The sequence below is a fragment of the Xyrauchen texanus genome, chromosome 1 (assembly GCF_025860055.1).
Source record: "Xyrauchen texanus isolate HMW12.3.18 chromosome 1, RBS_HiC_50CHRs, whole genome shotgun sequence".
In the NCBI taxonomy this organism is placed as follows: Eukaryota; Metazoa; Chordata; class Actinopteri; order Cypriniformes; family Catostomidae; genus Xyrauchen; species Xyrauchen texanus.
The window spans coordinates 33,707,809-33,720,205 of NC_068276.1; the positions used below are offsets into that span (position 1 = coordinate 33,707,809).

General features: G+C 37.8%; 1 protein-coding gene across 7 annotated transcripts in view; it reads left to right on the plus strand.

Annotated features, from left to right (window-relative positions):
* Positions 1-12,397, plus strand: part of LOC127651140 (chromodomain-helicase-DNA-binding protein 9-like) — a 116,410-nt gene that overhangs the window by 84,679 nt on the left and 19,334 nt on the right. For all 7 annotated transcript variants that reach the window (XR_007971537.1, XM_052136875.1, XM_052136984.1 and 4 more), the window contains 15 exons: positions 412-467; positions 1,523-1,640; positions 2,648-2,734; positions 3,034-3,171; positions 3,519-3,640; positions 5,048-5,291; positions 6,071-6,247; positions 6,356-6,499; positions 7,261-7,516; positions 7,606-7,816; positions 9,486-9,681; positions 9,808-9,981; positions 10,264-10,449; positions 10,738-10,848; positions 12,122-12,318. Coding sequence is in view for 6 of the 7 variants with exons in the window: in XM_052136875.1 (XP_051992835.1) it covers positions 412-467; positions 1,523-1,640; positions 2,648-2,734; positions 3,034-3,171; positions 3,519-3,640; positions 5,048-5,291; positions 6,071-6,247; positions 6,356-6,499; positions 7,261-7,516; positions 7,606-7,816; positions 9,486-9,681; positions 9,808-9,981; positions 10,264-10,449; positions 10,738-10,848; positions 12,122-12,318 (2,417 nt within the window). In the remaining variant the exon portion in view is untranslated. The remainder of the gene's footprint in view (positions 1-411; positions 468-1,522; positions 1,641-2,647; positions 2,735-3,033; positions 3,172-3,518; positions 3,641-5,047; positions 5,292-6,070; positions 6,248-6,355; positions 6,500-7,260; positions 7,517-7,605; positions 7,817-9,485; positions 9,682-9,807; positions 9,982-10,263; positions 10,450-10,737; positions 10,849-12,121; positions 12,319-12,397) is intronic.

Genomic DNA, 12,397 nt, shown 5'->3' on the forward strand with positions numbered 1-12,397 from the left:
ATGTGCACTTTTATTTTGTGTAAATTTATTTTGGTAACACTTTACATTAAGGTTGAATTTGTTACCATTAATTAGTGACAATTGTTAACGTGATCTAACAGTGAACAATACATATACAGCACTTATTAATCATCACAATAATTGGTGTTAATTTCAGCATATACTATGGAGTTTTTAAAATTAAATGTTGTATATGTAGCCATTTAGATAATACATTGTGAACAAACATGAAATAATAAGGAATAACTGTATTTTTTTTAATATTAACCTTTATTAAATTAACATTTATAAATGCTGTAAAATATTTTGGTCTTTGTTAGTTCATGATCCCTAAAGTATTTACTTATTTTAACTAGTGAAACCTTATTGTAAAGTGTTACCTGAATTATTTATTTATTCTTCGTTCAACAGGTTTCACCTGGAGTATTGGTGGAAATTGAGGAGTACTATGTCAAATACAAAAACTAGTAAGTCAGTAATGCATTGTTTTTTCTACTTAAAGTTAGCTCTTTTAGTTTTAAAGGAATAGAACACCTGAACATAAAAATCCTGTCTTTATTAACCCTTCAGTCATTTTAAACCCATATCCCCCATAAATCTTTAACACTAAATGATGCTAATTTTCGCCTGAACACACTGTAAACGAGCTTCTCTCATAGCGTTTATTAATGCTCAACAGACGTCAGGATATTCACTGAAAAATGACTTAAATTGACATGCCTTTTCGAAGACTTGTAATATGGCACATGAGTTGCATGGACTACTTTTAGGGTAATTTAGGTAACTTTTCAAGCTGTAATGCGAGTCATTATTAATTGCCATTGCTGGAATATTCATTACAGGGGTCATGCCATGAGGAATCAAATCTTGATCTTTTCACATATAAGAGTTCATTGTATTATAAAAACACACTGTAAGTTTCAGAATTCAAAACGTCCTCCTCACTGCAAAAATAGCATTTGTTGAAAAAGACTCATTCTCTACTTCCTCCACATTGTGATGTCACACTGTGGTGGACATTTGACCGCATCCACAACAACAAATCAATGGCTACTTTACCTTATCACCTCCATACCCTGCCCAGTAGTGGTGAGCAGTGAGATGGCAAATCATAACAGTGTGTGTTGACTGGCAAACCTTAAAGGAGAAGCAGCACCAAAATGAGCATTTCTGACAGGGGGTCTGAATGAGGGTGGAAAGTGATCATGGTTTAAAAATACATGACTGTTTATTTGTGCGAATAAAACTTTACTAATATTATTAGTGAACCTCAAGGAACATGTAAAAAAATAAATAAACAAAAATGACATGAGGGTGAGTAAATGAAGACATAATTTTAATTTAATGGGTGAACAGTATTTTTAGTGCTGAAATATTTTTTTCATACTGCTAATTATCAGAAAAGCTCAGAGGGCAGTTTACCCTGTGAGTGGGCATTTGATGATAAGCATGTACAGTTTAGTGTGCATTCATTTGTGTCCAAGGAGCATTTAATAATTCTATAAATGTGTGTGTGTTCCAGCTCGTATCTTCATTGTGAGTGGGCGACAGATCAACAGTTAGTGAAAGACAAGAGGATCCAGCAAAAAATCAAACGCTTCAAGATCAAACAGGCTCAGAAAGCACACTTCTTTGCTGATGTAAGGAAGCATCGGTTTGTTTGCAACTACACTATGAAGTGAATTTTGATAATGCCTTGCAGCTTAGATTTGAGTAAAAGGGTTTAGTAATTTTAAAGCATCTTTACACAGCCGAGTTTTTGCCGAGCCATGCCAACTCCAGATTCTGTGACGCAATGGCGCATACTCACTGTACTAAAATATGTCAGCTGTAGTATCAAAGGTATATCAAAAGTATCATAAGCAGCATTAGGGCCCAAACATGCTTCACGCAAGTACACAAACGCGAGCGCTTTGCCAACGTGTGGACCCGTTGTACATACATTATTTGAGCTTTTGCTTTGCTCTGGCAGTTACAAACCTCCGACCACAAGGGGACGAAATATTTTGTTAGGCACCATGAAACCGGATGTGGTGGAGTCAACATGTCAGTTGAGGAGTATGCTTTTGTATTTGCTGAAAAGATGACAGAAAAATATGTTTGTATAATCTTACATGTTCAGCAAGACTCCTCAAATTGCTGCTCAGCCATGACAGTTGTTGATTGAAAAAATAAAATCTGCTGTAGCACCTCTTGCGGCAATGCTGAGAATATAGCGCATATTTGCATTAGGTTATGAATTGCGCTCTGATGCAACGCCGCGTGAGATTGAGGTTGCGTAGCAAGATATGTCTGCATTCACATACTTGCGTATGTTTGGGCCTTTACATTTGTTTTGCAAAAACAAAGCATTAATATATATTTTATAATTTGACATTTTTCTATTTTTATATATATACATTTCATATTATTTATTTATTTTTTGCTTTTTTCATCATTTCAAATCTAAACCATTAATGTGTAAACGCGTCTGTACAGCATCAAATGGTCTAAATGCACCTTTAGTTGTAGTAGGTATGAGGGGCTAAGTATATATGCCACTTCAGATGAAACTATTTAGCTACTTTTGTAGTGTCAGCAATAATCACCAAGGAGACATACAGGATTTATCTATTATAATTAATAAATGTTTGTTTGTGTGTTTAAGATTGAGGAGGATCCATTCAATCCTGACTACGTTGAAGTAGACCGAGTATTAGAAGTCTCGTACTGTCAGGACAAGGACACTGGAGAGGTAACAGTGGTTTTTTGATAATTGAGTGCAGTCAACACACCCTCTGGTTCAGGAAAGGCTGTCTATTTGTTTAAGAGGGCAGTGTATTTTGTGTAAATCTCACACTGGCCTGTGTGTGTGTGTGTGTGTGTGTGTGTGTGTGTGTGTGTGTGTGTGTGTGTGTGTGTGTGTGTGTGTGTGTGTGTGTGTGTGTGTGTGTGTGTGTGTGTGTGTGTGTGTGTGTGTGTGTGTGTGTGTGTGTGTGTGTGTGTGTGTGTGTGTGTGTGTGTGTGTCTGCGCACACGTGTGCATGTGTGTAGCCGGTTGTGTATTATTTAGTAAAGTGGTGCTCGTTGCCATATGAGGATAGCACGTGGGAGCTGAAGGAAGATGTGGACCAGACTAAGATTGAGGAGTTCAAGCAGCTGCAGGCAATAAAACCACACACCAACAGAATGGTGAGACAATCTTTCTTGATCTCTCTCTCTCTTGTTCTCTCTCTATTTTTCTCTCTCTCACCTACTGAAAAGAGCCGCAAATGTTATGTTTTGGATTCTGGCCACCAGGAAGGGATACTGGGGTCCTCTGTAGGCTCTTAACTAGCTTGATCATCAAGACTTCCTTGGTAGACCAGCTACCCCAGAAAGACCATGCTGTTCGAACAGCTAGACCAATAACCAGTATGAACCAGCCAGAATTTCCATGCTGGTCTAAGCTGGTCTTTTCAGCAGGGCTATTCATCTACATCAGTTCTACCTTTTCCATAGCTCCCCTACATAATTAGTTTTGCCATAATCTGCCCCAGGAGCGTCCTCCGGCGAGTCACTGGAAGAAACGGGAGCAATCGCGAGAGTATTGTAATGGCAACAGTCTCAGGGATTACCAGCTGGAGGGGGTCAACTGGTTGCTTTTCAACTGGTACAACAGGTGAGTGGATGTTCAGATCAATTATATCTCTATTACCCTCATGTGTGTAAAGAAACCTGCTGAGTGGAGTTACTGCATAACTGTTAAACTGCTTTTCATCTGAATGTTTATAGTTGCAAGGCTTTTGTTAAATCATATGCATACTTTCTTTGTTTCTTTTCTAGCTTCCTTTGTATAGAGTAGGTAACTAAACAGAAAATAGGCATGATAGCTGTGTTGTGGTAACTCAAATTTGCTATTCAAACTTAGACATAGCCCAGTGTTTAGAGAGTGTGAATGGATAAATGACTTCGAATTCCACTCACTCATCTGGCTTATGCTGTCTCACCAAAACGGCTTACAAGCTTAATTTAAAAGTAATTCAAGGGTTACTATAATTTATGAGATTAATTAGTAGCCTTTTCTTTGTTTTGTTCTTGTTTTGGTCATGCTCAGGTTTGCTGTTAATATTGTATGCCTTTTGTGCATGTCCATCTGTGTGTGAATGCTATGGCACTACATTACTAGTGGACCTATTTTCCAAATTTTTTTAATCACTTGGAAACTTTCTTTTTCATTATCCTGTTATCTTGTTTGGGGAAGTATTAAGCAATTGCTTCTATTTGCTGCACATTATGATATATGACACCTTAAAGGAATAGTTTGCACCAAATTAAATTTCTGTAATCTATTCCAAACCTGCATGCTGGATCCAAAAATATACACAATATAGCGCTTGTTTGCTATATTACGAGTTTTAAACCATGCGTTAGATTTGTGTGAGAAACTGACTGAAATTCATCGTTATTAGTAATTATTTGTTGATAATCTCACCCTTTGATGCCCTCGAGCACGAAGCTCTGAAATCTCATTTGCTTCCGTATTCATGTTCAAAAAATAGTTAGTTGATTCATCACATAAGGTTTGCCATCACTGACACCAAACACTTTTGGTTCTCATTTGTCATAAAAAAAAGTAGCGTGCCAGTTTGAAATAGGAGACACATACACATCCTCGGTTTTCGAACACTACTCATCTTTTGAGGCTTTGATTAGACTTTAAATCCTTAATAGGTTAATATACTTGCATTTTTATATTAAAACAAACTTCTGAAACTGCAACTACTTAAAAGCCACATGAAACCACAAAGATTAGGAAGACCTTGAATGTATGTTCATTTGCTTCTAATAGAAAGAGGCAGCTCCTCTTCGAGAAAGATTAAATTGAAGTATACAGGGTGGCGGTAATTGCATTTACAATGCGTTTCATGCATTCATTCGTTACAAAGACCGATAATAATGTCTTAAATAGGCATCCAGCTCTTTTCGAACATCATGTACTGTATATACTTACAGTTATGTCACATTGATTTTGTCATACTTTTCACTAATTCTCACTATTTACCTAATAATCTCTCTCCATTTGCAGGCGTAATTGTATTCTGGCTGATGAGATGGGTCTGGGTAAGACCATCCAGTCCATCACGTTTCTTGATGAGATCTATCGTATAGGCATCAAGGGACCGTTCCTCATCATCGCCCCGCTCTCCACCATCGCTAACTGGGAGAGAGAGTTCAGAACCTGGACGCACCTCAACGTGATCGTGTACCACGGCAGTGTGGTAAGCAGACAGATGCTCCAGCAGTATGAGATGTACTTCAGAGATGCTCAGGTGAGATTTCACTCACTCACACACACACACACGCACGCACACATATACACATGTTGGTCTACCTATCATTATGAGGACTTTCCATAGACATAATGATTTTTATACTGTACAAACTATAGATTCTATCCCCAAACCTAAAACAACCCCTAAACTTAACCCTCACAAAAAAACTTTGTGCGTTTTCAATAAAACATAATTGAATATGTTTTTTAAGCTATTTAAATTATGGGGACACTATATACCTGTCCTCATAAACCACATTTATAGCATAATACCCTTGTAATGACCAGTTTGTAACCTAAAAAATTGTCCTCGTAAACCACATAAACATGCCACACACACACACACACACACACACACACACACACACACACACACACACACACACACACACACTGGTTTATATATTGTTTCAGCTGTGCTATATTCCACAATACAATGCTATGATGCAAAAAACATGTTCACTGTACCTCAGGACAGCACCCATAGAATGATGAATATGATGAACATTTTTGTTATATTAATTACTGTATACTGTACAGTATAGTAGAAGTATGGCGCTTACTGAATTTGCTTTAATAAAAAAAAAAAAACGTTTTAATGAAAAAATGTGTCCATAATATCCTTATTATTTAGTAACCATAACTTGTACCTTATTGCTTAAATATAAAGAAGTCCTATATCGCTGTATGGCCTATCATGGTGGGAAACCTCAGGGAAGGCAATAAAACTAACATGGAAAATGTTTCAACTCAGCTCTCTCTTTCTGTCTCTCACAGGGTCGTGCGATAAGAGGTGCTTACCGGTTTCAGGCAGTCATTATCACATTTGAGATGATTTTGGGAGGCTGTCCAGAACTTAACGCAATAGACTGGCGGTGTGTCATCATTGACGAAGCTCATCGGCTCAAAAATAAGAACTGCAAGCTACTGGAGGGCTTTAAACTGATGAGTCTGGTACAGATGGCTATTAATTACAATTTTAGCTTATCACAGATTGCTCTAATTTGCCTTTTATTTGCCTTCTTTTTTTAACTGGATATCTTTTGACCACTTGACCCTCAGGAACATAAGGTGTTGTTGACGGGCACTCCCCTACAGAACACTGTAGAGGAGCTCTTCAGTCTGCTGCATTTCCTGGAGCCCACCCGCTTCCCTTTTGAAAACACCTTCATGCAGGAGTTTGGAGACCTTAAGACTGAGGAGCAGGTGCTGTGTGCATGTGTTTTTGTGTTTGTTGAGGGTTTTATTGGAGACATTTGTACAGTATTGAAGATCCACAAAAGTTTTACTCTGAAATAAATTAATTGTAATTTTGAAACATATGCTGTAAAAAATCACTCACATGAGACGAAGACTCAATTCATATCAGTAACCTTATAAAAGCTATTATATTCTACATGGGGAGGGGCACCCTTATGGGGGCTGCCATTTTAGGATCACATGACCACAGCTGAATACTACTCTCTTAATCTCAGTAACCGTCTTGTTATTGGACACTTTCACTCTTAGATTAAATTAATCATGGCTGATTGTGAATAGTGCATTTTTACAATGGCATCGATTACTGAAGACTATTGATTTTGAATGATGCTGCATCCACACCACTAGGTGTCACTAAGTCCAAATTGACACTTAGTGCACATTTTAGCATAGTTGTTTAAATCTAATGATTCCAATTATTGGTACCTGACATACAAATGGAAGTCTGCCCCAGCAATCTCTGTCAAAATTTTTTTTTTTAATCCAAATCATCAACTGTTGGAAATTGGAAATATGGAAAACAGAAATTAATTTGATAAAAAGTATGGGAACGCTGTCTTTTTTACTTGGAATGGAAATCTTGACATGACAATCTATATTTCCTGTATTTTCCTGTTTAATAATTGATAAGGTTAATTATTGCATACATTCAAGTCCAAATAAATAATAAATACCTTGATGTGCTTTGCATATGTCTGTTTGTGCAGGTCCAGAAGCTCCAAGCCATCCTGAAGCCGATGATGCTACGTCGTCTCAAGGAAGACGTGGAGAAGAAGTTGGCCCCTAAAGAGGAGACCATCATCGAAGTGGAGCTTACCAACATCCAGAAGAAATACTACCGCGCCATACTGGAGAAGAATTTCTCATTCCTGGCTAAAGGTGCTGGCCAAGCCAATGTCCCCAACCTGCTCAATACCATGATGGAACTGCGGAAATGCTGCAACCATCCCTACCTCATCAAAGGTACACACCAACACTACTGCAGCCAAATGATACACTCCTTCCTCAGTCAAGCTTCTAAGAAATTTCTCACTTCTCTGTTTTACTCTCAGGGGCTGAGGAGAAGATCATGGAGGATTTCAAAGAGGTGTACAGCCCCGCCACATTCGATTTCCACCTGCAGGCCATGATTCAGTCTGCAGGTAAACTCGTTCTCATTGACAAGCTGCTGCCCAAGATGAAGGCCGGTGGACACAAAGTGCTCATATTCTCTCAGATGGTGCGCTGCCTCGACATCCTGGAAGACTACCTCATCCAGAGAAGGTGAGTTGTCCCGAACAGGTATGGGTCAGGATGGTCAACTACTCGTCCACCAACTGACTAGTCAATTAGTGTGGGAGTTGAATTAAGAGATGCATCTTCTCAGAGAGTGGTTTAACATGCTCCAGGGTCACCAAAGTACTTTCACGCCAGTGCGGTGCAATCTCAGAAGTTGTCTCTAAATTCATTTGTAAATTAATATGTCTCTAAATTTGAAGCAAACTTACCACCTTCAATACAATTTTATGCTATAAGCAATGTTCCTGTTATTATACATAATCCACAAGTCTCATAGGCAGGCACACACAGAATCTGTGCATGCAGAAAGCCCTGCAGATTTCCAGAGAAGTTCTACACAGCCACAGCCTCTTGTGCATTGGTTGTATTTATATATTATTGTAATTATTTATACATAATTTGATCTACAGCTTGTATACAGAGCTCTCTGCTGTGGAACTTCTTTGCACTGCTAACATCATATGACAATTGTATGCATTATTGTTATCTTCTCCAGTGGCTGGAAATTAAGATTTTTTTTTTTTTACATGTAAAGCAAAGTCTTATTTATTTATCTCATGCCTCTGCTTATTCTTGACAATCTATCCATTTGTAAACAAAGTGCTATGTATGTGTTTTTGTGTGTGTGTGGGCTCGTGGATTGGGCACACCAGGACACAGACACTCCAGAGATCTCACATTAGGCACACAGTCCCAGAGGCACAGCTCTGCCCAAAGTGGGTCAGAGAAAGCAAGAGGGATCAAGGAAAGTCAGGAGATGGTCACTGTGAATAAGAAGAAGAGGAACGAGACATGAATAGAGAGATTTTAGGACAGTGAGTGAAAGGGAGAGAAAAGAAGGGAAGGCATTTTAGGAGTCCGCTAAGGATATCATACAGAACTGCTTTACAGCTTTAACAAAAATAATTGCTGCATTTACTAACATTGTAAGGCTATGTCCACACTAATCAATTTAAGTTTTAAGCATCTGTTTTCAGTTTCCTAATGTAATTATTTTCCAAAGTATGCCACTATGGGGAGCATTTTCAAAGTCTCTGTTTTCAGTGAAGGAAATGCCATTCCAGTATGGATGAGAGGTGTAAACGTAGTAAAATCAGTGTTTTCCATCTAAATTGTTCTGAATAACCATGATTTTTGCTTTAATAAACAATGAGGGATAAAGCAATATAATATTTCCTGTGATGATGTGCATTATGCCACAAATGCTATCAATGGATCTTAACTTTCATTGAACCCGGAACATTCCTGTTTTCTTGATTTCCACATTCACGAGTTGGGTCGCTTTTCATTTATTACAGTAGAAGGTCACCCTAAGTGACCTTGTCACTGTACATACCACTGGCCCAGTGTAGTGTCATAGTCCACTTATGTTGAGCATGTTAATTGGTCATATATGTAATATTACTTATAGTTATAGATGTCTTTTTCAATAATTTGTTTGTTAACAGTGTGTTTACCAACTGTTTGTGGATGTACAAATAAATATACTGCATACAAATTCATACAACCTAAGGGATGAATTGTATGAATGTTAGAAATATTTAACATTATCCAAAATAAAAATCCATGCCAGACTCTGCTTCCATTTTTTTTTCTACTCAGGACTCCGAGTGCATTGATCTTTAATTTTTATGTTAAACTGACCTTTTATCAGATACCTCTACGAGCGGATAGACGGGCGTGTACGTGGGAACCTTCGGCAAGCTGCAATAGACCGCTTCAGTAAACCCGACTCCGATCGATTCGTCTTCCTGCTGTGTACACGAGCAGGTGGACTCGGAATTAACCTCACAGCTGCCGACACCTGTATCATCTTTGACTCTGACTGGAACCCACAGAACGACCTGCAGGTACACACACATACATTCACATCGATAATACATATCATTTAGTTTTTATTATCATTGTAGACGTTCCTATTTGCTCATCATTCTTTTGTTTGTGTTTGTTTATTTATTTATGTGTTTGTTCTACAGGCTCAGGCTCGCTGCCACAGGATTGGTCAGAATAAAGCGGTGAAGGTGTATCGACTAATCACGCGTAACTCATATGAGCGAGAGATGTTTGATAGAGCCAGCCTCAAGCTGGGATTGGATAAAGCTGTGCTTCAGAGCATGAGTGGGCGGGACAACAGTCTTGGGGGAGGAGGAGTAAGTCTTAAAACAACAATTGTGAACCAGCGTTTTCTCATTACTTTGTCTTTCTTTACAAATAAATTTACATTTAGTCAAAAGCATTTTCATACAAAAATGACTTACAAAAGAGGAATAGATTAAGCGATGTTCATCCAAAATTTGCATTATGGATAGTATAGCTTAGTGGTTAAAAATATAGGCTGGTAATTGGAAGGCTGAAAGTTCAAATACAAAAAATGGTGATCATGAGCAACAGATATAACCATCTTATTCACTCTCTCTCTACAAACTCTGCAGCAGATCCAGCAGCAGCTGTCCAAGAAGGAGATCGAGGATCTTTTGCGTCGTGGAGCTTATGGTGCCATCATGGATGAGGAAGACGAGGGGGCTAAATTTTGTGAAGAGGACATAGACCAAATCTTGCAACGCAGAACCAAGACCATCACCATTGAATCTGAGGGTCGAGGCTCCACCTTTGCCAAGGTTAGCTTCTTTCTACCATCTTTAATTTCTTATCAGTTATTTTATAAGTGTTAGTCTTAATTGCTTTCATTAGTGAAAGTGTAAAACATTTTCAAACAATAAAAAACCTTTGTGTTTATTTGTGCTGACGGATCAATAATATGTCTTCATCCACAAGGCACAGTTACATCACACTGCTGCTTTACACATTATTCCATTTCACCACATTTTCTCACCTTTTGATTATTATTATACTATTAGACAGTATTGTTTCATACATGTTCTGTTTTGTTTATGTTTTGCTTATAGGCCAGTTTTGTAGCTTCAGGGAACAGAACAGACATCACTCTGGACGACCCTAACTTCTGGGACAAGTGGGCCAAGAAAGCAGAGATTGACTTGGATACAGTCAATGGCAGAGTAAGTAGCACACAAACTATGCTGTGAGAAATGAAAGTTTCACAGTGGGGATGGAGGGCGCCCAGTAGGGGGCAGTCAGCACAACTTCAGCTTAGGGAACACTGCAGAGATGTTGGTTTACACCTGAATGTGGTGCTGACCACTTGTGATCGGATCACACGAAACACATCTTAATACCAGGTGTAAACGGGTTCTATGTTTAACATGACACAGCATCCTTAAACGTGGCATTTAAGGCTGTCTAGAGTAGGCCAATAAAACTCTTCTGTTCAGAGATATGGAAATAAAATGAACAGTAAATACAGTTTTAAAGCCACTTTTGAATTTTGTAATCCAGAGGTTTTCAAACTTTTCAATGCCAAGGACCCCCTAAAAAGGCTGTTATATTTTTTCATGAATAAAGACTTATTTATTGTGAGAGAAAAATTGTAAGTACGATATTATGAAGTCAACATGTTTTGTTGCCTGATTAACTAATTGAATTTTATATTTTCATTATACTCAAGCCTAAAAAATGATTAAAATATTATTTGGACAGCGTTGACAGCGCATTATTATTTGGACGAGTTGACAGCGCATCTTTTTTGTACTCAATATTAGACTAATGTTGAAAGCAGAGTAAAACCATAATAATGTAAAATTCAACAAATGTTTTTATTTACACTTTTTTTCTCTGAAATTTTCTGCGGACACCAATTTATTACTTGTGTGCTCTTATAATAATATTATGTTTTTGAATTTATATGTTTATACTGTATTTGTTTGTAATTATTTGAATTAATATAGGCCTATACTAAATTGTCTTTAAGGACTTTCTCAGTAATTTAAGTTTTAAACAGTAATTGATATGTGCGATTGATTGTGATAAATTGAATTAATTAATTGGTACTTAATGTAATTAATTCAATTAAACATTTCAGTTTATATATTTACCATAGTTATTTAGTATGTGTAATACATATTATATAATTGTCTGTCTAGTTCATGACATTTACACACACACACGAGGACATGCATTTACATATTTACAAAATCTAATTTCATTGCTTAGATTGAAGCACAAAATTACTTGGAACTTAAGTTTATGTCCAAACATCTATGTTGGAGGAAAACAAAAAGAAGAATAGAGAGTTTCTAATGATTTAATATGAAAAACTACTTTGACTATCATGGGCTGATGGAAAACCCACAGAAATTAAGTGTAAACACTCTTAAGAAAGGTGGGTCAGCAGCTCTGTTTTCATTCATGTCTTTTGATGTGGTTCTACTACAGAACAGTCTGGTTATTGACACCCCTCGAGTCAGGAAACAGACCCGGCCATTCAGCGCAACTAAAGATGAGCTGGCCGAGCTCTCTGAAGGGGAGAGTAGTGGAGAGGACAAACCCAAACTCCGCCGGCCACATGACCGGCTCAACAGCTACGGCCGCACAGAGTGCTTCAGGGTTGAGAAGAATCTGCTGGTATACGGGTGAGTAACATGTTAGTTACATGGTTCTTAGATTTAAAGTTAAAGAATGGCTAAAACAACAAAGGAAGTGTAAGTCTGC